Genomic DNA, 25,546 nt, shown 5'->3' on the forward strand with positions numbered 1-25,546 from the left:
ATAAAATCTTCACAAAAGAATCATTTGAGATGTTGCCTTCTACAAATCTATAGGGCATTGTCCCTTAGAGTTCTTTTCTTGAAATTATTATTGATTTCAGAGAGAAAGGGAGAAGGAGAGAGAGAGATAGAAACATCAATGATGAGAGAGAATCATTGATCGGCTGCCTCCTGCATTCCCCACATTGGAGATCAAGCTCATAATCCGGGCATGTGCCCTAACTGGAAATCAAACTGTGACCTCATGATTCATAGGTTGATGCTCAACCACTGAACCACACTGGCTGATAAGAAATTATTTTTTTATTCCTGAGGACTATGCTTCTGGCTTACTTATTCTCCAGTTATGGATTCATAGAAAATAAAGTTTAGCATGTAAGAAAATAAATGAAAATTAATATACATAAAAAAATCTTCAGTGCCCTCATTTTATTTTCAATGTGTATATCAACCTCTATTAGCTCCAACTATTTATTAAATGGATTTATGTTGGAAGGGCAGTTTAATTCAATTGGGTTCCCCCAAAGGATTGAACCTGAGGGATGCAGCATGATGTGTGGAGCCAATGGATTAGAGTAATTTTAAATTCCTCTTAAGTAATTGAATCCTTTCTACTTCTGTAGAAAGACTTAAAAGGCTATCTTGGTGCTCACTTCAGCAGCACATTTACTAAACAATACAGAGAAGATTAGCATGGCCCCTGCGCAAGGAGGACACACAAATTCGTGAAGCGTTCCATAAAACAAAAAAAAGGCTCTCTTCGATGCTGGTGTTTTCAACAAAACCAAGTCTTAAAAAAATTAATCTGAACAGAAAATTAATTAAACTGAAAAAGTGAATCCTAATTGCTTTACTTCATTCACAAATAAAGTGAAATATTTATGCCTGCATGAGACCCCAATGCTGGGTGGTCAGCTTCTTGCTGTTGATGGAGTTTTTCTCGTTTCATCTAAATGTTTTCTCGTTTCATCTAAATGTATAAAATCGGCCACTTGCAGTGCATGGCACAGATTGTCTATCAGAGTCTTAATAGTAATGCCTCATTGAGACCCTAAAGACGGAGGAACTCAAGTTGATGCTATGCTTTTTGCTTCCTTAAGCAGTGTGCCCTTTGCTTATGTCAAATAATGGGGGCCTTCCCCATCCCCCCTGGGAGCGGGCATGCCTGAGCTGTTTGTGCACAGTCTGTGTTGCCTAAATGAGTATTGCTTGGCGATACTCTGAAGGTAGCAAAGCTTTTCTTGCTAAAAATCTAACTTCCCTGATTTTGGGGGCTTGTTTTAGGTTATCCTTCTCAACCAGTTGAACAGAGGCCACTTCAGCAGATGCCTCCTCAGCTCATGCAGCATGTGGCACCCCCACCACAGCCACCACAGCAGCAGCCACAGCCACAACTGCCACCACCACAGCAGCAGCAACCACCACCTCCCAGTCAGCCACAGTCTCAGCAGCAGCAGCAGCAGCAGCAACAGCAACAGCAGCAACAAATGATGATGATGCTTATGATGCAGCAGGACCCCAAATCAGTTAGGCTTCCAGTCTCCCAAAATGTCCATCCCCCAAGAGGTTCCCTGAACCCAGATTCCCAGAGAATGCCCATGCAACAGAGTGGCAGTATGCCTGTCATGGTCAGTTTGCAAGTGCCACCGTCACCTGATAAACAAAGAATGCCAATGCCTGTGAATACTCCTTTGGGAAGCAATTCAAGGAAAATAGTGTATCAGGAAAACCCACAGAATCCTTCCAGCTCACCACTGGGAGAGATGTCCTCACTTCCTGAAGCAAGTAGCAGTGAAATACCATCTGTCTCAGGAGGCCCAAATAACATGCCTTCACATTTAGTAGTTTCCCAGAATCAGTTAATGATGACAGTGCCCAAACCTGGACCATCACCCCTTCCAGCAACTCAAGGTGCAACTCCCCAGCAACCCCCTATAAATTCCCTGCCCAGCTCTCATGGCCACCACTTTCCAAATGTGGCTGCTCCAACACAAACATCTAGGCCTAAAACACCAAACAGAGCCAGCCCCAGGCCTTATTATCCTCAGACACCCAACAACCGCCCTCCCAGCACAGAACCTTCAGAGATCAGTCTATCACCAGAAAGACTCAATGCCTCTATAGCAGGACTGTTTCCCCCACAGATTAATATTCCTTTACCTCCTAGGCCAAATCTAAACAGGGGCTTTGATCAACAGGGCCTAAATCCAACAACTTTGAAGGCCATCGGGCAAGCACCTTCAAATCTTACCATGAATAATCCTTCCAACTTTGCTGCCCCACAGACTCACAAATTAGATTCTGTGGTGGTGAATTCTGGAAAGCAGTCTAATTCTGGAGCAACAAAACGGGCAAGCCCAAGCAACAGTCGCAGGTCTAGTCCTGGGTCCAGTAGGAAAACCACTCCAAGTCCTGGGAGACAAAATTCAAAAGCCCCTAAACTTACTCTGGCCTCTCAGACAAATGCAGCCCTGTTACAGAACGTGGAGTTGCCAAGAAATGTATTGGTCAGTCCCACTCCGTTGACCAACCCCCCTGTACCTGGGAGCTTTCCTAACAACAGTGGGCTGAATCCTCAGAATTCTACCGTGCCTGTGGCTGCCGTGGGGGGCACTCTCGAGGATAACAAGGAGAGCTTGAATATGCCTCAGGACAGTGATTGCCAGAATTCCCAGGGTAGGAAGGAGCAGGTAAACGTTGAGCTAAAAGCAGTACCTGCCCAAGAAGTTAAAATGGTTGTCCCTGAAGATCAATCCAAAAAAGATGGACAACCTTTGGATCCTAACAAACTTCCCAGCGTCGAAGAGAACAAAAATTTGGTGTCACCTGCTATGAGGGAAGCACCAACGTCATTAAGTCAACTTCTTGACAACTCTGGAGCTCCTAACGTGACCATAAAACCCCCTGGGCTTACAGATGTAGAAGTAACACCTCCAGTAGTTTCTGGGGAGGATCTGAAAAAAGCATCTGTCATTCCCACACTGCAGGATCCGTCTTCTAAAGAACCCTCAAATTCCCTAAATTTACCTCATAGTCATGAGCCGTGTTCAACCCTTGTTCATACAGAATTGAGTGAGGTCAGTTCTAACGTTGCACCAAGCGTCCCTCCAGTAATCCCAAGACCTGTCAGCTCTTCCTCCATTTCCACTCCTTTGCCCCCAAATCAGATAACTGTTTTTGTAACTTCCAATCCCATCACAACTTCAGCTAACACATCAGCAGCTCTGCCAACTCATCTGCAATCTGCACTAATGTCAACTGTCGTCACAATGCCCAATGTGGGTAGCAAGGTTATGGTTTCTGAGGGACAGTCAGCTGCTCAGTCTAATGCCCGGCCTCAGTTCATTACACCTGTCTTTATCAATTCATCTTCAATAATTCAGGTTATGAAAGGATCACAGCCAAGCACAATTCCTGCAGCCCCACTGACAACCAACTCTGGCTTGATGCCTCCCTCCGTTGCAGTTGTTGGCTCATTACACATACCTCAGAACATAAAATTTTCTTCTGCTCCTGTACCGCCTAATGCTCCCTCCAGTAGTCCTGCTCCGAGCATACATACAAGTCGACCCTTGGTCCTTAACTCACGAGCCACCCCTGTTCAGCTTCCTTCCCCGCCTTGTACAACTTCTCCATTTGTCCCACCTCATCCCCCTGTCCAGCAAGTGAAAGAATTGAATGCAGATGAGGCTAGTCCTCAGGTGAGCACCTCAGCAGATCAAAGCACTCTGCCCTCTTCACAGTCAACTACAATGGTTTCTCCCCTTTTGACCAATAGTCCAGGCTCCTCTGTCAACCGGCGAAGCCCAGTTTCATCTAGTAAGGGCAAAGGAAAAGTGGACAAAATCGGCCAGATTTTGCTAACCAAGGCATGTAAGAAAGTTACAAGCTCTCTTGATAAAGGGGAAGAGCAATACGGTGCAGATGGAGAGACTGAAGGCCACGGGGTTGAGACCACAGCTCCAGGGCTTGTGGGAACAGAACAGTTACCCACAGAACTGGACAGTAAAACCCCAACGCCCCCAGCACCCACTCTGCTAAAAATGACCTCTAGCCCCATGGGCTCGGGCTCCACCTCAGCAGGACCCAGCTTACCTGGCAGTACCCTCCCCACCAGCGTACGCTCAATTGTAACCACTCTTGTACCCTCTGAGCTCATCTCCGCGGCGCCAGCTACAAAAAACAATCATGTTGGCATAGCATCTGAGCCACTTGCAGGTGGCCTAGTGGAGGAGAAGGTGGGATCCCATCCAGAGCTGCTTCCCAGCATAGGTATGTACTCGGGCCTGGCATCACCTCCTCCTGTCCGTTTGTTGATGACCTATCCCACAGGAGAAAGCATGGTTCTTTTTCTACTTGGAGGAAGAAGAATAGGCTAAGTGGCAATAGTGGTGTTTCATTTATTGGAGTACATCGGGGAAATATATTTTTTAAATTCCATGTTAAGCTTACATTGATTAACGTGGTCCTGAAATAATGATATGCCTTTCATTTATATAGTTTTCCATTTTACAGGGAAACTTCTACATATGTCACATCATCTTCATACCAAACTATGTTAGGTAGCCCTAACCCCATTCTATGGGTGAGTAGATTGAAGCTGAGAGTAGTTCAGCATTTGTTTAAAGTGTATATTGTTAGCCTCCAGTTTGACATTGACCCTGAAATGTAAACAGCAGTTTCTGCAGGTTCTCCTTACCATGGTAAAACTGCTCTCAACAGTTTCAGAGCAGGGTTCTCCTAGCCCCTTCCTCACTCGACTCTGTCCCAGAGACTATTCCATCCAAACTGCTGCTCCAGAAAATCAGGTTTCATGATAATAGGCATGGGCAAAACAAAGTGCTTAAGAGACAGGCTTGGGTTGGTATCACAGCACCAGCATTTACCAGATATGTGTGCTTTTAGGCAAGTTCCTTGACCACTCCAAACTTCAGTTTCCTTCTTTGTAATATGGGGACAATAATAGTTGTAAGCATTCAATGAGATGATGCATATAACATGCTTAGCACAAAACTAGAATATAGTAATAATTTAGTAAATGGTAATAAAATTGTTATGTTTCTTTTTTATGCAGTCTCTATAAATTAGTCTATTCCGTTTATGTGTATCTAGTCCAGATTGTTTCCTGTATTAAAGTGGCCTAACAATGGAAGCATAGTTTCCTAATACTTACCCCTCTTCCCTTTGCACTCGACCCCCTCACACACACACACACATGTTCTTCCTTCTGTGAATCTTAAGTGGTACAGAAGCTAGGAAGGACCTTTGCTATATCCTAGGCCAGTTAATAGTGCCTATCTTGTTTATGCAGCCAAAATGCTTCGAGTGCCTACCCCTGCGTGGTAAGCACCCAGGAGAAGGGGCAGAAAGAACACAAGCTTCAGGGTAAGATTAGATTTCAAATTCTAGCTCTACTGGTTACCAATCAGAGTTGGATAAATTCCTTAACTTCTTGTAAGCCCATGTGCTTCACCTGTAAAATGGAGATTGTAATTCTTGCCTCACAGAGTTTATACAAAGATTCAATGAGCCTAGCTAGCACAAAGGGGCCAGCACACTGCCTCATAGAGCTCTGGAAAGGTTAATTCCCCTTCTCTGCCTTTTCACTTCAATGCTCAAGACACAGAGAGGGAGAACGGCCTTTAAGGAGTTCACTGCCCTGGCAGGAGACAGAGACTTCACAGGGCTCAGCACTGTAGGGTTCTGGTTCTAGTTCTACTGAGGTAGGTGAGCCCTAAGGATTAAAAAGCAACCTCATATTACTTAAATATAGTCTCTGCTATTAAATGTTTCCATTCTACTTCCTTCCAGGGAACTTTCCCCTCTGGTACCAAGAAAATAATGATGAGGTGATTATATCTGGATCATATATAATCCTAGAGAAATGTGTAAGCCTTGGAAGATGAACCAGCAATTGGGAAGTTCTTAATTTTAGTTAAGATTGTTTCCATTTTTTTTCAAGGGGCTGCTGTACTTTCACCTTGAAAATGTGAGAAAGCAATACTGGAGTTAAAAGTAGAAGTTATAATTTTAAACTTTATCAAATAAGCATACAAAAATTCTTAATACAAATGCATTAAGGTGCATTTTTTTTACCAGGGTAGGGAGAGAAATCTACAAAATTCATAATTTCCATAGACAGGTAAAACTTACTGCAGTTTATCTAGGATGTTAGACTGAAGTATCAGGATGGGAGGACATACCCTTGAGTGACTGTGGCATATCTGTGCCCTTTAATCTTTACTGTATGATCCAAGAAGTTTCCATTCTAGAGTATATTGTGTATTCTATTCCATTCCTCTTCAAGGGCCTACATTCTCTCTGACCTTCAAATACCTAATTCTTATGTTTCTTCCTTTACTGTACCTTAAGATTTCTCAGTTTAGAATTGATCTCCCATGCTTTGGACTCCCATAGCACTTTATATGAATCCATATAACATAGTGCGTTCCAGTGTGCCACATATGTACATCTTATATTTAATACTAGATTGAGTTCCTGATGGGCAGAAAGGATGTAATTTGGTCTCTAAGGGTGCTTGGCACAGTGCCTTGCCCCTAGTAAGTTCTTGGTACCTGCCAGATAAGTAAATAACATATCAAATTGATTTTTTAAGTATGAATTGAATACCTGTTTTCTATCCATTGCTCTTGCCAGGTGCTGTAGAAAAGTACAAAATAAATTATATGGTTCATTTCAAATCTCAAGGAGTATAGTCTTTAGAGGGATGAGACAGAATTTTTTAAATGGTAGGGTAAATGGTGTAATTCATTGTTCCTCTGAAAGTGGTTTGGTTTGCCTACTAAGGTATACTTTTGGGTTTTTAAAACACCGGACAGAACTTAACCCCAAGAAGCAAAAATTATGAGTGCTATTATTCTCATAGCCACCTCCTTCCTTGATCTTTGTACACACAAAAGGAAAAACAAGTATCCCTAGTGTTAGTCTTTATTACTCAGTGTTGTAGTAGTTGATTTTTTAAGTAAGTTTTGAAATATAATTTCAAAGTCAACTTCAAGTACTGTGTTCTAAGAGTATATATATTTCAGCAGTTGCTTAGACCTTGATTCAATCAATGCTTTCTGTTTTGTTTAGGAAATAAAATAAAAGACCTATGTATTTTTTTTTCTTGCCTTAGCCCCTTCACAGAATTTAGTCCCTAAGGAAACTCCAGCCACAGCACTGCAGGGGTCTGTTGCCAGACCAGGTAAGGTGCACTTTGGAAAAAACTCTCAGAGTGGAATGGGTTACAAGTGAAGGAACTATTGCTGTCCTGAACGTGCCAGGAAGTGGCTGAAACTATCTTAATCAGTTTGCTTCAGAGCAGTCTCTGGTTAGTAGCAGAGCTTGTGAAGTACTATTTGAGGTTATTTTCCCCCCAACCAGCTTACTCTCTTACACATTCCTGGTGTCAGCCAGGGAACTCAAGAAGAGCATCTCGGTGCCCATTGTCTGTCTGTCGCCCAGCCATGGCTGGTTTCCATTGCAGAGTTCACCCTGTTCCATAACCCTGACATTCATAGCTGGCAGCTGACTGGCTAGAATATGGTACTTACTGAGGTGACAAACGTTACTGCACTAAGATAGTAATTGCATTATCATGACAGGAGTGGAGCCTTGTTTTGAGAACCTCTGCTACAGTGAGGTAGCAATTCCTTCAGGGAAACAGAGTCATTTCAGTCATCTCTGGATGGTATTAAGTTTCTTCTCATGATCAAGATACTGTCAATAGCACTAAGGATGGTGTTTTTGGAAGGTGAAGTCGATGGTAATCTGACAAATAATTGCTGTGGGATGCTGGGTCAGCTCTGAATGCATGCGGATCTTGATGGCAATAATAGCACTGCCTTCACAGATTAGACTGCCAAACAGATAAATAACATAGATATGTTGTAGTTTAGTCTTGCCCACATCATTGTCACTGTAGGTCATTCTAGGGGTACCAGAAAAAAAAAAAGACGTATGATTGCTTTCCACAAGTAGGTTAGAATCTCACTTACAGCACAATTGATACACTTGACAACATTTGTAAGCAAGAAACACAATCATGTTTAATTTTGTGTGTAAGCCAGTGAAAGTGAGGTATAACTTGTGATTGATTATGTTCTAAACCTGCTTCAGGGTGTTCTGTCCTGTGTGACAGGACTTTCTACTGCACACTCTTGGAAAAATCAGGCCTCTGAACAAATCAACAAAAGCATTTTAACCACCCAGACTCTTCCTTAGCTACCGTCTGGCCACATGATAGCTGACATTTGTGGGAATGGAACAGATTATTTAGATAAAGGGTTATGATGGTAAACCTCATTTTTGGTGAGAAAAGGAGCAACTAAAAAAGGGAAGGGAATTCTGTTTCCTGTCCCAAATTTTTACTCCAGAAAATGGGCTTTACCGTATCATATGTCCTCCTCAAAATAACTGGCCCAAGAATCCTGTTCCTTTTCAGAGTTTGACTTAGATGAATCTCCTTAAAATACCCACAAAGCCACTAATTGCCTTCACCAAACCCTCTTTGATCCTGATTTACATGAATTAACTGTGATAGTATTGAATTTTGTTCCAAAAGAGCAAGCTAATCAAGATTTTTTTGTAATCACCCTCTTTTGACAAAGCCATTTTCATTTTTGAGCACATTACCTAAGTTTCTTTGCTCCAGCAGAGCCAGCAAGGCAGCAGAGACTCAATGAGTTGGCATCTGTTTCTTAGGGAGGGGCTTCCATGTTATATGGGTCAGATATGGGGAGCTTAGGAGCAAATAAGAAGCAAAGATTCTCTTCTGCCAGCATCTTGCATTAAAGGCAGAGTAATCCAGCCCCCTTGCATGAAGCTGCATCAACATGAGCATCATAGCAACAATAATAATAACTAATACTAGGGGGTAGGAGTAGGATGGAGGGGGTCAATGCGGGGAGGAGAACATCTGTAATACTTTCAACAATAAAGACAAATTTAAAATTTTGTAAATAAATTACTTAAAAATAGTAATAGCTAATACTGAGTTATTTACTAAGCACCAGGTGCTGTACTAAAATTTTTATATGTGATATTTCATTTAATCTTCTTTGAAGTGGGTAAAGTGGTTTCAGATGAGGCATTGAGCACAGAGAGGTCAAGTAATTTGTTTAGGGTCCCATGGCTAATAAGCAATGAAGTCACGATTTTAACCTAGGCACTCTAGGCTTCATTACCTTTAGATTACCATGTAAGCAATCGGGTATGTTAGACATGTACACTGAGTATGAGTTGCTGAATTATCTAAAAGTAGGGATAGGACTGTAGGAGACCAGAGTCAGGAGAGATCACTGCTATCTGATGCATCGGGAAGTCTTTAGAAAAGATGGAACTACCTAAAGGCATATAATGCAGGAAAAAGATGTTTTTCTGCTGGAGCTGAGAAAGAAGTGCCTGGTAAACCCATAGGATGCTTATTTAAGCAAAACGCTGATAGACAAATTACTGAGATTTTTCTTTCTTGGAGAGGGCATTGCTGGGAGGTTGAAGAACAGGAACATAATAGGCAATATCTCAAAGCAAAGCTGTCTGCCCTCTAAAATTCCATGAAGAAGTCCTTTGAAGGAGAATGCATTCTTAATAGATTTTAAGACATATTGAAAGATTACTGTCTTTTTTTAAAAAGTGTCAAAAGAGTGGAAATATTTTAAGAATGAAAACAAATCTCTTCTACATGAGAGAAAGAGGCTTATTTTACTAACCAATTATACCTGGGTGGAATATGAACCAGGCAGTGTGAATTTAGTTCTATTGATCCAAACAGGATTATTTCACAGTGTGGAGTAAAAATAAAAATAGACCAAGTATGTGTCTTACGCCCCAGACAACCGAATTGTGTCTGTGCCAGCTCTGTCTCTATATCATGTAGGGTGAGGATACTGCTGGGCACAGAGACATGTTAGCCTAAATAGGGCATTCAGAATCTTGTGGACACCTAGTTTCTCCCTGTGGACATATACACCATACACGTCCACATCTCATTTCTGTCCTTTGTATTTTTTACAGAACTTGAGGCAAATGCTGCCATAGTCTCTGGACAAAGGTAAGATGATCATTTCTGCAGACTTAGCATCAATATGGCATAAGCCTCTTTGAAGGGTATCTGCTTTCTTAGCCTTAAAACCCCTTCTAAAGTAGGGAGCTGTCATGAGTCCTAACCTTTCAGAGATGACATTTTTTGAAATAAAACTTGGTGGCTAAATTTCTATCTTTCTTGATTGTTTTGAAAACTAAATGAGATAATATGTTCTGCACTCAGCATAGTGAGTAAATAGTAAATATCCAGTATATAGGAGCTGTTGCTATCATAGTCATTAATAATAATCCTTGCAACATCTTCTGAAGTATAGCTGTTTGATCCTCAAAGCAGAAGAGAAAAAAAGCCCGGCGTGGTCTGACCCCAAAAACCCATCCTTTTTTGTTGTTATCTATGCTGTCTCACATAACCTAACAAAATGAAATACAACTGTGGCTTCTACCTCATTAGCCCCATGGAGAGGAGTATTGTTGTTTTCAAAAAGCCATTCCTTTTCAGTGTAGGATTGCACTAGATAACATTTTAAACAATTTCTCATATTTGTACATCAACTTAGTTTGTAAAACACATTCACAATCATTCTGTCATTTAATCCTCATATTGACCCTGGGAAGTGGTAGTAATAGCCAGTATTTGTTTGAATGCTATTCCATGCCATGCACTGAACTACAAGCTTCCTAGATGTATTACCTCATTTGATTTTCACAGTATCTATTGGGAAAGTAAATTCTCTTTTACAGATAAGGAATGTATAGATCAGAGAGGTTAGCTAATTTACTCAAGATAACAGATTTAGTAAATGGTGAAGCTGAGATTCAAACCCAGGCATCCTGACTCCAGAGCCCTCACATTTCACTAACGTATTGTGAATGAGATTTATAGATCAAGAATCTGAAGCTTAGAGAGAATTACAAATCATGTCCAATAAATGCATAGTAAGACTTGACCCCTGTTATTCTGGCTCTAAAATTGCTATTTGTACTGCGCCTGTCTAGGCTTTTTGTTTTTGTATTGGGCTAATAATTGAATTCATTTACATTTCTCAAGCATACACCAACTATGTGACTAGAGAAAGAAGATAATCAGACCAAAAAACACCCTTTGGGTATTTGTTTCTAGAGCTACCTGAACATTCATCATATAAACACCAGGACAGTATTGCTGTGGCTTTTGTTTTGACAGAGAAAGAGGCACTTCCATTAGAAATCTTTCTTCCTCGGAGGCTATGACCATTTTCTGGGCTCCCAGCCAGAAAGCCGTCTTCACCGCTTCTAAAAGGATGTGTAAATCTCTCTGACTTGTAATTCCACCCCAGCTTCAGCCTCACCTCTCCTTGACTTAGCTTGGTTTCTGGGGCAGTCATTACATATAAAACTAAGATAATGAACAGGGTGGCTAAATTCCCAGGCATAGTGCCACTAGCAAAGGGTCCGCTGACAAGAGTGAACAGATCAGAAAATTACAAAGAAGAAAATTACCAGTAAACCAGTATTCCTGTGATTCAACAATATTCACTGTGTATAGTGTTTATATACAGGTGTCTTCAAAAATGTATACACACTTTAACAGCTGATAACTCAATTTTAATAAAAATGATATGTATTTTAATAAACACTGCCTTTATAGCTCTAGCTGGTTTGGCTCAGTGGATAGAGCATCGGCCTGCAGACAAAGGGTCCTGGGTTCAATTCTGGTGGAGGGCACGTACCTTGGTTGAAGGCTCCTCAGGCCCTGGCCCTGGTCAGGGCTCATGCAGGAGGCAACCAATCGATGTGCTTCTTTCACATTGATGTTTCTCTCTGTCTTTCCCTCTCTCTCCACTCTCCCTAAAAATCAATGGAAAAATATCCTCGGGTGAGGATTAACAACAACAACAAACACAAATAAACCCAGGCTTTATAATTATTCAAAGTGTGTGTAAACATTTTTTGGGACACCCTATATAAATGCTATTCATTGTACACACACACACACACACACACACACAAGTATATCTCACACACATCTATTCATATGCAGTTATGTATATACTCAATATATATTATCATGAAAATGGGATTATACTATACATAATGTTGGTAGCATTTTTCCTCATTATGATACCATGAACAGTTGTTTTTTATTGTTGACACTATTACAGATGTCCTCCATTTTCCCCCACTTGCCCCCTTCTGCCTATCCCCTTGCCCCAGCTTTCACCACATTGTGTCTATGGGCTATGCATATATGCATATATGTTTTCTTTCATACTCTGTATCCCCATGACTATTCTGTAACTACCAATTAGTATTCTAAATCCCTTCACCTTTTTCACCATCCCTCCAACCTCCCTCCCATCTCATTTATTGCCATTTTATTACTCATACTAGGGGCCTAGTGCATGAATTTGTGTACCTTGAAAGGAATTGTGGGCCGCGAGGCTGCAGTGGGCACAGGGGCGGGTCTCGGCCCATCCTCCATGCCCCTGCCCCCCCCCTCCTGCCTCGGCCCCCGGTCCCCTGTCTGCTGGCAGCCCTGCTCCCACTCCCGCCGCCGCTCCCACGTGCTGATAGCACCGCCTGCTTGCACCCGCTGATGGCATGGAGCGATTGGGGCTGGCACCAGCAGCAGGTGCAAGTGGGGCCAGTGCCATCAGTGGGTGCGAGCAGCGGCTGCTGCCCTGATCGCCCCTCAGGAGCAGGGGGAGGTGGAGAAGCCCTATGGGGCGATCCGAGCCCACACCGGGTGCTGGCAGCGGGTGCAAGCAGCAGCTTAGGCTCCAGCAGCAGATGCAGGTGGGGCTGGTGCCAGCAGCAGATGTGAGCGCTGGGCAGGACCATGGCGCATAGGAGCAAAGAATTTTCAGTAACCACCAGAGGCTCACCCCAATGACAGTGACCGGCACCCCACCTTGGTCTGGCAGCCCCACTCACCTGCTCCACCATCTTGCCACAGCCGACGCCCACCATGTTCCATGCCCTGTCACTTGCTGCAGACACTTGCCATGTTCTGCATGCACCCCAGCGCTGGGCAGGACCGTGGCGCGTAGGAGCAAAGAATTTTCAGTAACCACCTGAGGCTCACCCCAATGACAGTGACCGGCACCCCACCTTGGTCTGGCAGCCCCACTCACCTGCTCCACCATCTTGCCACAGCCGACGCCCACCATGTTCCATGCCCTGTCACTTGCTGCAGACACTTGCCATGTTCTGCATGCACCCCCTGGTGGTCAGCGCACGTCATAGCGACCACTTGTTCGATTGTTCCGCCATTCAGTCTATTTGCATATTAGGGTTTTATATAGTTAGATAGATTTTTTTATCCTTGTTTTCTTTTTTTTTTAATATTTAAAAAAAAAGCTACAGGAAATGGCTTGGATAGGCCAGGTTGTGTGGGGCAAAACCTCGGGGAATCACCAGGGAGGGGTGGACAGTGTAAGCCAGGTTGATGGAGTCTCAGCTATGGTGCCTGCCTATCAGCTCAGTCTTGATGTGGTTTCTTTATTTTTTTTTTTTATTGATTTTAGAGAGGGAGAGAGAGGGAGAGAGAGATAGAAGCATGAATGGTGAGAGAGAATCATTGATCAGCTGCCTCCTGCATGCCCCCAACTGGAGATCGAACCCACAACCCAGACATGTGCCCTTGACCAGAATCAGACCCGGGACCCGTCAGTCCACAGGTTGATGCTCTAGCCACTGAGCCAAACTGGATAGGGCTCGATGTGGCTTCTTTAAATTCTTCATTGTGGACTTACATTCATCTAAATTTAAGGCAGTTCTGAATGATGGTTGTTCTGCAATTTGGTTGTATCTGGGAGGATTCCAGTACCACATTTACCTATGCTATCATCTTGACCAGAAGTCTCAATGAACAATTTTTATTATTAACCTTTACAACATAATTTTTCATGACTGCATATAATGTACCATGATTTAATTAACTGACCTGTTATTAAGCATTTATGTCCTCTGTTTTCGTTAATATGAATAAAATGCTTTGACAACCTGGTGTGGAATTGGAGCTCTGTAAAGAGATTTGTTTCCTTAGGCATCTAGAAATGGAATTGCTGAGCCAGAGTATTACACTAGGGTTTTTCAGCCTCAGCATTACTGACAGTTTAGATCAGATAATTATTGGGAGTCGGGGCTGACTTATGCATTATAGGATGTTTAGTGGCAACCTAGTAGGTGCCACTTAAAGTTGTTAATAGCATCTACCTCCCGCCAACCCCAAAATGACAATAAAAAAATGTCTCCTGACATTGCTAAATGTCCCCAAGGAGGCAAAACTACCCCCTATTGAGAACCATTGCAGTAGACAGTTTACACTTCATCAGGAGTTTCTGTCCCTATACACTCAATAATACTGGATATTACCAATTTAAAATCTTCACATACTAAAAGGGATTTAAATAGGGACAATCAATATACCCATCAGTGTATTGTGAATATATTCCCATGTATATTCTTCTGTAATATGATTTGTAATAAGTTACTGTCTAACTACACCAGGTTCATGGTAAATGCCAGCATATGTTAGTAATTTCTAGATTTTAGGTACTATTAACTTTTGAAGGGGAATAATATTATTTTAGGAAAATGGGTGAGGAAGTTGGGTGATTGTGTGACATTCCAATGTCGTTCCAATGTTTTCCACAACTTCACCAGCATTATGCTTTAATCCTTATTTTTACTAATGTAACAAGTTAGACTCGCTTTTAAATTGTAATTATAGAAGGAATTGTGCTCATTGTCCCAGGGTTCTCTCCAGAATGACTATATAGTTCTCCTGCCTTATGAATGAAACTCTTATCTGAAGAGCCCGTTTTTGTGTGACTTGATTCCCTCACCTCCTTGGAAACTTTGTGTTTCCGTCTGTCAGCAGTGATCCCAAAGAGATCATTGAAAAGTCCAAAACCCCAAGTCGGAGAAATTCCCGAACTGAAGAACCAACTGTGGCTTCTGAAAGTGTGGAAAACGGACATCGGAAGCGATCCTCTCGGCCTGCTTCAGCCTCCAGCTCTACTAAAGGTTAGCAGTGGGGTGTGGGTATTATTTGTAGGTCAAATAGAAAAATGGGATCCTTATCACAGCAGCAGAGGACTTTGTCCTTCATCTTTGCATCTATTCCTCAAACTTGTCAAGTTACTTTGTCTTCTCTTTGGTCCTTTATTTGTTAGTTCATTTAACTATGTGTTTTTTGTATACGTACACAAGAACAGCAAGCACTGTTAGAAAAGAACATAACAGGCAGATTGATTCATTATCACCAACCACTTCAGATATGTCCTCAATAACATGGCCCAGCCATCTTTCTATGTTTCTGTAATCAACTCTCTTTTCCCCCTCCCTACTGTTTTTAAACCTACAACCCTTACTTTCTCCTCTCTTCTCAGCAGAGACTCTCACCTCTTCCCAGAGAAAATACAATCCCTCTACTCTCACTCCCAAGACATAAATCTACCAATGTCCTCCTTTGCTCCTACTATAATAGAGTAGTTGTCCCTCCTCAAGTTGAAGGCCAATGCCTCCACTTGTGCCTTTGATCCCACCTTCTCAGATCTTCTCAAGACCATTACACTACCAGTTTTCTCTGTTAACTATTATCTCCTTTTTAAATTAACTCTGCCCTTGGCCTTTATGACCCAGAACTCTCATTAGTTTTCTGACTATGCTGACTGCTTCTTCTTAGTCTCTGTACCCAGACATTATGTGTTGGCCTTCCTCAAACTTCAATCCTAAGTTGTCTTTTTTCTTCAACTTGTATTTTCTCCCTAACTTATTCATGCTTCCCTTCAGTTAGAACCTTTCATATACTCATGTATTGATTTCTAGTACAGACCTCTAGAGATTTTAGATAACTGCATGTATATCCTTAACAGGACCTCACATTCAACATGTCTGAAAACAGACTTGTGATTTTCACCCCAGTGTCAGGTGGTACTCTGCCATTGTTCCCCACCTCAGTGAATGGGACCACCATCTACTATTAGGCAAGTCCTCCTTGGCACCTCTCTCCCTCACTCACATCCATCACAAAAAGCTGCTGATTTTATGTTAGGTGGCCCAAATTCATCCACTTTTTCCATCTTTATTGCTATCCTAGCTTAAACCCCTTCAATGATTTACCATTGCCGTTCATTACCATTAGGATTAAAGTCTAAAAGTGTCAACATGGCCCTGGCTGGTGTAACTCAGTTGGTTGAGTGTAATCCCAAGAAGAGATGGAAAGCTGGAACCAGTTTTAGAAAAGGGGTGGGGAATAGGCTTGTATACTTAACCTGGACATTATTCCAAAGTAATGATAGTCATGTTAGAATACCTGCCCCATACATGTTTTGAAGTTTAGCAAATAGCTTAGGAGAGGCCATAATGACTTTGTGATCTTCAGAGGGGTGCTGAGTGTCTCCCTAGAGGATGGCAGAGCTCTGGCCAGACCCCAAGAATCACAATTGTGTCTAGATCTCCACATCAGCACTCAGGTTATCAGTTCTTAACTGTCCTAGGGTAAGTTACCTTTTAAATCAGAAATGAGTGCTGTAGCTCTTTGGATTTTTAAGTGTTAGAGCTCTTGGATCCAAATTAAAGCATAAATATATATATTATTTGGCCAGCTATGTTGTATCCAAATAAGAACCAAAGCCATAAAATAACTTTCTTATGATTGTATTTGAATGCATATCCATGGAGTGATCATAAAGTATCAAGCTGGTTTCTAAAAGTTATGGTTCTCAAACTTGGAAATGTGTAGTACTGGGGACCTGGAATATCTTCCTGCAGCATCACTTCTTAAAGTTTTGAAAAGAAAAAGCATTTTGCCTTTTTGTACTTAGAAGATTTTGGTCATATATGCAGAAACAAAATCAGAAATAGTGTGTGTTTTTCACAAGAATCTTGAAAGTTAAGAAATATTATGAGCAGTTTATAATGAGAAGTATTGGTACTTTTGTATTATTGAGGAAATGGTAACATTAATCATGTTTCTGCTGTGAGAACAGAGTTTGCTTATATCATGTTGGTTGAGGCCTACTAGACTGCCAGCTTGGAGCAGGTGGGATAGATGATTTCTGGGCAAGTTCAGGGAGGCCCACATGGTTGATAGGTCATGCTCTAATCTGTTGTTTTGTTTTTGGTTGGTTGGATTTCCCACACACACACTTTTAATTACAAACACAGAAATTGGCTCCCTCAAGTCAGTGAACTCTTTTTAAAATTGTACTTGATCAGAAGTGTTTTTTATAAATATGCAAATGAGTAGTTTTACTCCTGGCATGATGAGTTCCTCATTAACACAGAAATGATTCTTTTTCCCTTATCATTCTTTATTTACTCTTCTGTGTATAATTTTGTGTTATATTTTCAACCAGGGAAAAGGATCAGTAGTTAAAAACATGAAATTCAATGCATAAGTTAGAAACCAAGGAAAATAGGCTAATATTAGGGACGTTCATAGCAACTAGTAGTCATCAGCAGCTGTGGGTGTCCCTGTGGGGCCCTGAGATACCTCTGACAGCAAAGTGGGGTGAAAACCCTACCATACCCAGAGCCAGTGACTTGAGAAGCAACAATCTAAAAACATAGAGTGGCCTGCCCGGTGTGGCTCAGTGGTTGAGCGTCAATCTATGAACCAGAAGGTCATGGTTCGATTCCGGTCAGGACACATGCCTGGGTTGTGGGCTCAATCCCTGGTGTTGGGCGTTCAGGAGGCAGCTGATCAATGATTCTTCCTCATCATTGATTGTTTCTATGTCTCTCTCTCCTTCCTTTCCTCTCTGAAATAAAAAATATATATAAAAATAATAAATAATAATAAAAAGTGTACAGATATTCTTAAAACAGAAGTGTTGTTATTGTGGAAATGCAAATGAACAGACATAATTAGATATATCTTATGGGAGAAAAACCCTGAACAATAACTGTCTGAAACTGCATTCTTGTAGCATCATTTAGAAACCAGACATGCATATTTGAAAGGAAATGTTCAGAATTTTTTTTGCAATTAAATAGAAATCTTGGCTAGAAGTAGTACAGTAAAAAGCCCAATGAAGTGAGCAAAGTCAAGTTCAGTTTCTAAAATTCCTTGAAAGTAAAGCAAAGCCCACCTACTAGAAGATTTAATAGAGTCTTGTACTGTAGATTTGGCCAAGTTTGCTTAATGTCAAAATGAGACAACCAGGTTGAAAAAAAATGCCCATATCAAATTACCAATTTAAATGGATAACTTCCTAAAAGACTGTTATTAACCCAGTTTTTATCATATAGTTAGTTCTAAAATATGAATATATGAATGCTGTAACTCCACTATTAGTTTTTGAACCATTTGTATATCTTTCTTTACATTAATTTGTAAAATCCTTGGTGGTTTAAAAAGCAATTTTTTTGACAATATATGTGTTGGTTTTGGGTTTTTTTTTGCCAGTATAATATTGAAGGGGGGGGGCGGATCTTGGAATTGGGATTATGCTCAGTCAGATAAACTAGGCAACCTTTAGGAATAGGCCTGATGCACACCCTGAAGGTACTATCAGTCACCTAGAATTCCTTACCTTAAAGGGTTTGCCTCTAGTCTAGATCCTCTTATTGTACTCAGGGGAGTAGTAAAAATAACATTTTGTTGAGAGTATAAAATTGAATCACAAAACAAAAAACTCATCTTTTCAGACAGATTTATAAACACATTAAAAATGAATTTGTTCTGTGACCCAGAACAAAGTCTCTTATCCAGGGAAGGTGATAAGAGACTTCAGAATCAGGTCGATATGTTTTTTTCCTCATACCATCCTCCACCTGGTATCTAAAAGATTGCTTTTTTGGTTGCTTCTAGCACAAATCAGTTGTTTACTCAGGGTCCCACTCATTGATTCATCCTCAGGAGCAGAGGCAGCCTGCCAGATCTTTGGGTTCTTTGGAGCAGTAACAGATGGAAGGAGATGGGGAGGGAAAGCCTGAGGTTGCTTACCCAGGCCCCCCTCCCTACACACTCTTCACCTCTTTTCCCAGCCACATATGTGTTTCTCAGACACACCACTTGATCCTTCATATCACAACAAAGGAAAAGCTTCCAAAGTTGACCTAATTAATATTTTTCTAAGGATGAATATTCAGTCAAGACAAAACTCTGTATATTTTTACTGCAGATGACCAGTTTGCTACTGTGACAATGAGGCTTAAATGTTGAAAGTAAAAGAATTAAGGGGAATTTTGGTTGTATGAGACTCTAAATTGCATGCAATTAAAATGAACACCATTATCAGCATTCTGTCAGATTAACTGTCCTCTGATTAGCAAAAGACTAAGGAGAAACCAGAGAGACTGATTCTACCCGATAGCACAAGCAACATGACCTCTCAGCAAAAAAAAAAAAAATTCAATTTCAATATGTGACATATTGAAATTTCCAAAAACATTGCATAGGTCACCTCTTGGAAAGTCATCAAAGCCTCACTTCTTAGCAATTAATATTGCTTTTTACACCTACCTTTTGAATCTGGGTTCTTAAAATATTATGATACAAAAGAGAGAAGAAAAATTGCTTAGAACACTAAATCTAAAATGCAGCATCCGAAAATTCAGCCTAGTTTTCCGAAATAGATAAATCTGATTCATTTCACACATTAATGTGTTAGAAAAGAATTTTTTCTCCTTGATATGAAATAACTTTAAAATACTACTTTCATATTAAAACCAAAATATCTACGTAGCAGCATGAAGAATGAGGGTGAATTTTTAAGATCAATATGAGATTTTAAATGTTTACATTTGGAGAATTTCAAACTATTCATTGTACTCTGCTGTAAGAAACTTGTGTGGAAAAGCTTTTTAGAAACATAATTTAAATATGAGATAAAATTGAATTGATTGATGTAAGATACTATGATAATACAAAAGGAATTAAGTCACTATTACCCTGTGTATAAATCACTCAGTTTGTGCACCTCTTCCTTGAAGTCCTCAGGCTCACCTGGACTCACAGAGTAGGCTGTGGCTTGCTCTGAATTGCTTCTATGCCTGTATGTATCCACAGCCATGATGATATACCTGGCTAGACCACAGTAGACACTTATTGACCAAGGGTCATGGCCATGTTACTTAGAAACTTTGGCTCTAGCATGGCAAAATGAATTCATTACTGCAAAACAATGGCTTGGCTCCAAAAGGGATCCAGAGGCTTATTTGGCACTCAGGCACGATTTACTCACTTGCGTGTCGCATCATTCATTGATTTCTCATCAAAAGCACTGTCAGTCTATCCATCATTTCTTTGGGTGATGGGATTTGGTGATAGAGATTGTGGGGTTAATTGCCTAGCTAAGGAAGCTGTCCCCATCCGGCCACTTTTTCCAACCAGGTACATGTGCTTCATCTCCCACCACCTGTATCACATTTTCCCAGTTGCCAGGTTCTAGTACACAGGGCATACCCTCCTCCCACAGAAGCCGGAGACCCTCTTCACACTGAGTGCCCCTTCTGAGGCCCTTAGACTGATTCAGAGCCAATAGGGCTCCACTTAGGTTAATCTGTGTTCTTGTGGACTACCTAAAAGGCACTGCATAAAAAGTTGCCTCAGCTGAACATGTCCTTCCTTTCCCCCACAGACATAACCAGTGCGGTGCAATCCAAGCGAAGAAAATCCAAGTAAACAAGCTGGACAGCGACTTGATACTTGTAAATGTGTATGAATTTTACAAAAAGCAGTTTTGAGCTGTGACTTTTTAAAATCACTTTCTGTACAGCTAGTCATTTTAATAATGTGGCCCTTTTCCTAGTCCCTGCAACCTGTTTCATAAAGTGCAACGAGAAAAGCAGAGTTGTTGAACCCTTTTGGTGTTGATGAAGTTCAAGGTTTCTAAAATGTTGCCATGTATTGAGAGGAGCTAATGTGATTATGTTATTAGTTTTCACATTTCCTAAGCAGCCTAGAGTACAGGGTGAGCATTTTTAGGTCTCATGATGTATTGTGCTGTGGAAGTATTGTGTGAGTAGCAGTAGTGGGGACAAAAGGAATCTTCTCATTTGGAAATGTTGTAAATAATTTTATTAAATAGTGTTTTGGATGTATTTGTTGTAGAAATGGACCAGTGAATAAAGAGAATCTAAGGATTTGTACAATGTGAAATACTGAATGTGTTAAATAAATGTAATTGTCTTAGAACATAAATGTATGTTATTGATAGGGGATTATTGAGCAAGTGCTTTTCTTTTAATCATAAGTGAATAGGAACAGCCTTCTTTGTGAATTAGAATCCCATCTTGTCCTGATTGCACCTGAGCTGCATCTGACAAGTTGAGGGAAATGCAGTCTTGCTCACTGAACTCATTCTTGGCTTTGAAGAAACTAGCCCTTTACAACACTGTACCTCGCACTTTATATGTTGGTCAGATCTCTTTTTATTGCAAATAACAATCAATTTAGAGTGAACCAAAGGCCACCCAGGATTTTCTAGAGACAGGAAGTCATCAGCAACCCAGATAGCACTTTTTCTCCACTTCATACAACTGCTTCTCTGGGCACATGATGGATTGCTCCAAAACTGTTTATACCTCCTCCATTCAAGATAAACCCAGCCTGACCAGCAAGAATCTTTTTAACAGCATCAAGAATCTAGCCCAGTTTAGGTCAGCTTTCCACCTTCATTCCAGTTCTGTGGTTAGATGGGCAATCCCCAAATAAAAGCAGTCGTTTTGTGTTATGTTCTTCAAAGATGCCCATTACATTTCACTCTTTGGCTGTCCTGTAACTCATCTGCATCAGGCTTAGGGGTGACTTTTCATCAACATCCCCAGGTTTTCCCTTTCCTGGCTTAATTCTTACCTAAACACTGCTTCTGTTCCCATCCTACTCCCTACCTACCTTCAGGGGACTCAGATGCTTGGGGCCCTGTCCTTGTCTTGGTCTGGGTCTCAGCCTTCTGCTGTGTCTCCTACCAGCTAGACTATACTCCATTCTTTCCCCTGTAGTAGCTCCTTGCCATTGCCATAACTCAATGCCTGAGATCAAAAGGATGAGTTGGTGATTCTCTGTCATGCTCTTAGTCTCATCTCTATTTCAACTGTCTTATTATATATGTCTTACATTATAAGGATCCTCTAAAAGTAGTTATTTATTAGTCAGACCCCATGCTGTCTGACTCTGTTCCCAGCAAGCTTATCTACCCTCTTCCTTCTCTTATGACACACACGAGAACCAAAGCCAGCCTAATAATAATACCCTCTGCCAGTATTGTGCTTGAGATTACAAAGTGCTTCTCAGACTTTACCTCTATTCAGACAGAAAGTATAATGTGCTTTAAATAGATTTTTATTTTGTTTTTCTTTATATTTTTCTCTCCCATAGAGGAATAACATTACAATCTAACAATCAAAATTCTGTTACACACATACACAGGCATGCCACAGGACCGTGTTGAGGTGGTTGTGTCCTTGAGTCTGTTGAAATGTCACAACATGGTCAACCAGAGTCTCCTCGTTTCAGCCAGTCTCAACACAAAACACCCAAGAGGGATGCACTCTACTTGGTTCCATTTGGAACTAGGTGGCAGGACAAGTGGGGAGAAATATAGGGGGTATAGTGTGTCTGCATTCGGTCCCCATATAAAGCCACATGGATCTGAGGAGGCCTCCAAGAGCTCTGGTGGGGTCCTTATTGCACCTAAGATATTAGGGGTCAGAGCAAATTGATCAGGATATCAGCAGGAGTTGGGAGCAGGCATACTTCAAAACAGCAGCAAATTGCATTCATACACAAGTGATACCCTGCTGGGGCCAGACTGGCAAAGGCTGGAAAGTGACACCCAGCTTGAAGAGAGCACTCAGACATATGGGGAATCACTGTAAGTCACCCTCTGATGTAATTGGGACTCACTCTAGAAACAGGTCCCTCTGACAAACTCAGTTTTGGCAAAGTGCTGGTAGTATTGACATGAATTAATATAAACTGGAACAAACTTCTCCAGGGTTCTCTGAAAATATCAGTCAAGACAGACTCTCTAACCCCTCACCTGTCTAAGGTTGCATAGGACTTTGTGAATTCCGGTTCCCTCATATATTCAAGTTCTGTGGTTTAAAAAAAATCCTGAAGCATGCTCAAGGTGAAAGGCACATACACAGTCAATACAGTATGATGCTTCAGGAGTTAGACTAGCAGGAGACTGAGTAATGTTGGTTCTTAGAAATCTATACACAATTAAAATATTGCCACACTCAAATACTACAGAATCTATAGGAAAGTACAAAAACCTATGAGCCTTGCAATCAGCCAGGTGATGAGATTGGAAGGTTCTAGAACTACAGGAGCTCCAGAAATATGGGTGAGGGAGGGGCCTTTTGAAATTTGAACCTAATGCCCTATTATTCACTCTTCCCCCACAAGAAGGATCATGGGAACTACCCTGGACTGAGCCTAGGCCCCAGCAAAGGAGTAGACAAGAGGAGTTGGAGGGAATTTCAGCTCTTGGAAGTGCTGAAGACCCTAGGCTGGCTGTGAAGTGACCAAGGGGTAGCTGGAAGAAAAATGTGACTAGGTCATAACTGAAGGAGAAGCTTGGGGCCAGGAACAAGGTTGCCAACTACTGGGGCCTAGTGGACTGGCGTGGGGACTTCGATCTGTTCTTAGTGTAGGTTTGGCTTACTCCCTTGGACAGGAGACCCCAATAGGGCTTCCTCTGTCACCATCCCAGTATCCACGGGGCTACCCTCTCCCTTACCCATACATCCCACATGAGGCTTGGGGCTACAGGGTCAGGAAGGGCAGCTGCCTTTGCCCTCGTGGGAATGCAGAGTTATCTCCAAGCCTCCACTTAACTGTGAGACCTAGAAACCTGGAATTAGAGTGAGGGGGGAAGACCTATGTTAGTTTCTAACAGGTAATCTTAAGTTTCAAGGAAGAAAGAGCACACACTAGTAAAGGACAGAAAGAAAAAAAGGGAAGCAACTTGGGGCATCCCAAGAGGCTATTGCTGGTGTCTGAGCCCAAAATTCAGTCCCACCATGAGAAGGGGAAGTTGGTCACCCCTGTTCCCTCTGTTTCACCCAGGGATTCAGGTTCCCTCCTCCAGGTATTTACAGGAAGAGAAGGGGAGGGGAACCATAGGGCACCCATTTCTCCCCAGCAGCCTAGAAAGGAAGAGAGCACTCAGGAAGAAAAGGGAGCGTGGCCCTTATGGCCCAGAACCTGGAGCGGGACTTTGGGGATTAGGACAGTGAAGCTCCTGGCCTCCTACCCTGGAGTGTTTATTAGCCATCCTGGGCAGGGTGTGAAATACAAAGCCAGAGGCAAGATGAAAGCTGAGCTGTCAGTCTTGGGATGGCTTCACCCCACAGCTTGTCCTTCTCAGCATCATTCTTCTGCATTCTTACACTGGGGTGCGCAGTTTCCCCGCCTAGAAGCCCTCTGGCCTGCATCTCTCCTAAGCTAGTTCTAGCACCTTGGACATGTGAACAGATGGCCAGGATGGCAGGGCTTTGCCCAGCCTCTACTCCTGGGGTGACATGTTGGGGGTAGGTTTAACTAAGCCTTTCAGACTTGGGCCTGCAGAGGGGTGGATTTCAGATAGAGATTTGGGAGGTGAGATTATAGGAAAGGGAAGTGGGGGCAGACTCCAGGCTCCAGCCTGAGAGCAGGGTTAGGCCAATCTGTGAGCAAGCACACAGTACCAGCTCCCATGGTGCCCTGCTTCCTACAGCTTCTCAACCTGTCCTGTCTACACTTCCAGTAGGCTGCCTCTTCCCTTCAGTTCCCTCCACCTTCTCCCTTTAATTCACATCTCACAGTCCTCTTCTACATACTTTACCTTTCCAGGCCTAAGCCACTACAAGGAGCCCAGCCCCCAGGGTGAGAGGGAAGGGTGAGACTAAACATAGAAACCTTTAGTCTCAACCTCCCTCCTCCACCCCACCCTTTGGGAGGGCATTATTGGGAATGGAAAATAAGGAAGCAGGAGCGAGTGTAGTGCCAAACATGAGATAGGGCGAGGCTTGTAAAGTGGGAATTGAAGGTAAGGAAACAGCTAGATCTGGGGCTGGAAAAGGAGAAATAGGGGTGGGCCAGAGGTAGAGGAATGGAGGGCAAAGATAAAGGGGAATGTCAGGGCAGAGGCAAGGATGGGGACCAGAAAAGGAAGGATGGAGTCAGTATGGGAGATGAAGGATTAGATAGATGTTGGGCAGGGGGCCAGAAGAAAGGGTAAAGGGCAGAGGAGGTCCAGAGGTGGATTAGAGAATCAGAGATGGGAAAATCAAGGGGACTTTAAAGGGGGCTATCACCCCACCTCACACACTTGAGGGAGGTTGTGTAATCAGCCCGAGGTGGGCTGCGGGCGCCCCTGGAGCAACACACTGGCTGCCGCGGAGGAGCCCGATAGCGGTCGGGGGTCGGCAAAGGGTTTGTGGTTGGGCCGGCGGACGCTCAGTAGTTGAACTGGCGCTGGCACGGCTGGTAGATAAAGTTGCCCTGGTGCTTGGGCCGACGCGGATGGCTCTCGCGGGCGCGGTTCTGCCGTTGCATCACCTTGGCGCTCAGTGCG

At 42.3% G+C, this 25,546-nt stretch overlaps 2 protein-coding genes across 7 annotated transcripts in view; one reads left to right on the plus strand and one right to left on the minus strand.

The window, feature by feature from the left end:
• Window positions 1-21,726, plus strand: part of NCOA6 (nuclear receptor coactivator 6) — an 89,506-nt gene extending 67,780 nt beyond the window's left edge. For 3 of the 6 annotated variants that reach the window (XM_005879780.2, XM_005879782.2, XM_005879783.2), the window contains exons 11-15: window positions 1,284-4,271; window positions 7,138-7,206; window positions 10,017-10,053; window positions 14,908-15,056; window positions 20,621-21,726. In XM_005879780.2, the coding sequence (XP_005879842.1) occupies window positions 1,284-4,271; window positions 7,138-7,206; window positions 10,017-10,053; window positions 14,908-15,056; window positions 20,621-20,664 (3,287 nt within the window). In that variant the 3' untranslated portion in view covers window positions 20,665-21,726. The other 3 variants (XM_005879781.2, XM_014550653.1, XM_005879784.2) reach the window with 3 other exon arrangements.
• A 579-nt stretch (window positions 21,727-22,305) lies between these two features.
• TP53INP2 (tumor protein p53 inducible nuclear protein 2) overlaps window positions 22,306-25,546 on the minus strand; it is a 4,893-nt gene continuing 1,652 nt past the window's right edge. The window contains exon 2 of the mRNA XM_005879855.2: window positions 22,306-25,539. Coding sequence (XP_005879917.1) covers window positions 25,429-25,539 — 111 coding nt within the window. The 3' untranslated portion in view covers window positions 22,306-25,428. The remainder of the gene's footprint in view (window positions 25,540-25,546) is intronic.

Source organism: Myotis brandtii, unplaced genomic scaffold (genome assembly GCF_000412655.1).
Source record: "Myotis brandtii unplaced genomic scaffold, ASM41265v1 scaffold61, whole genome shotgun sequence".
NCBI classification, from domain to species: domain Eukaryota; kingdom Metazoa; phylum Chordata; class Mammalia; order Chiroptera; family Vespertilionidae; genus Myotis; species Myotis brandtii.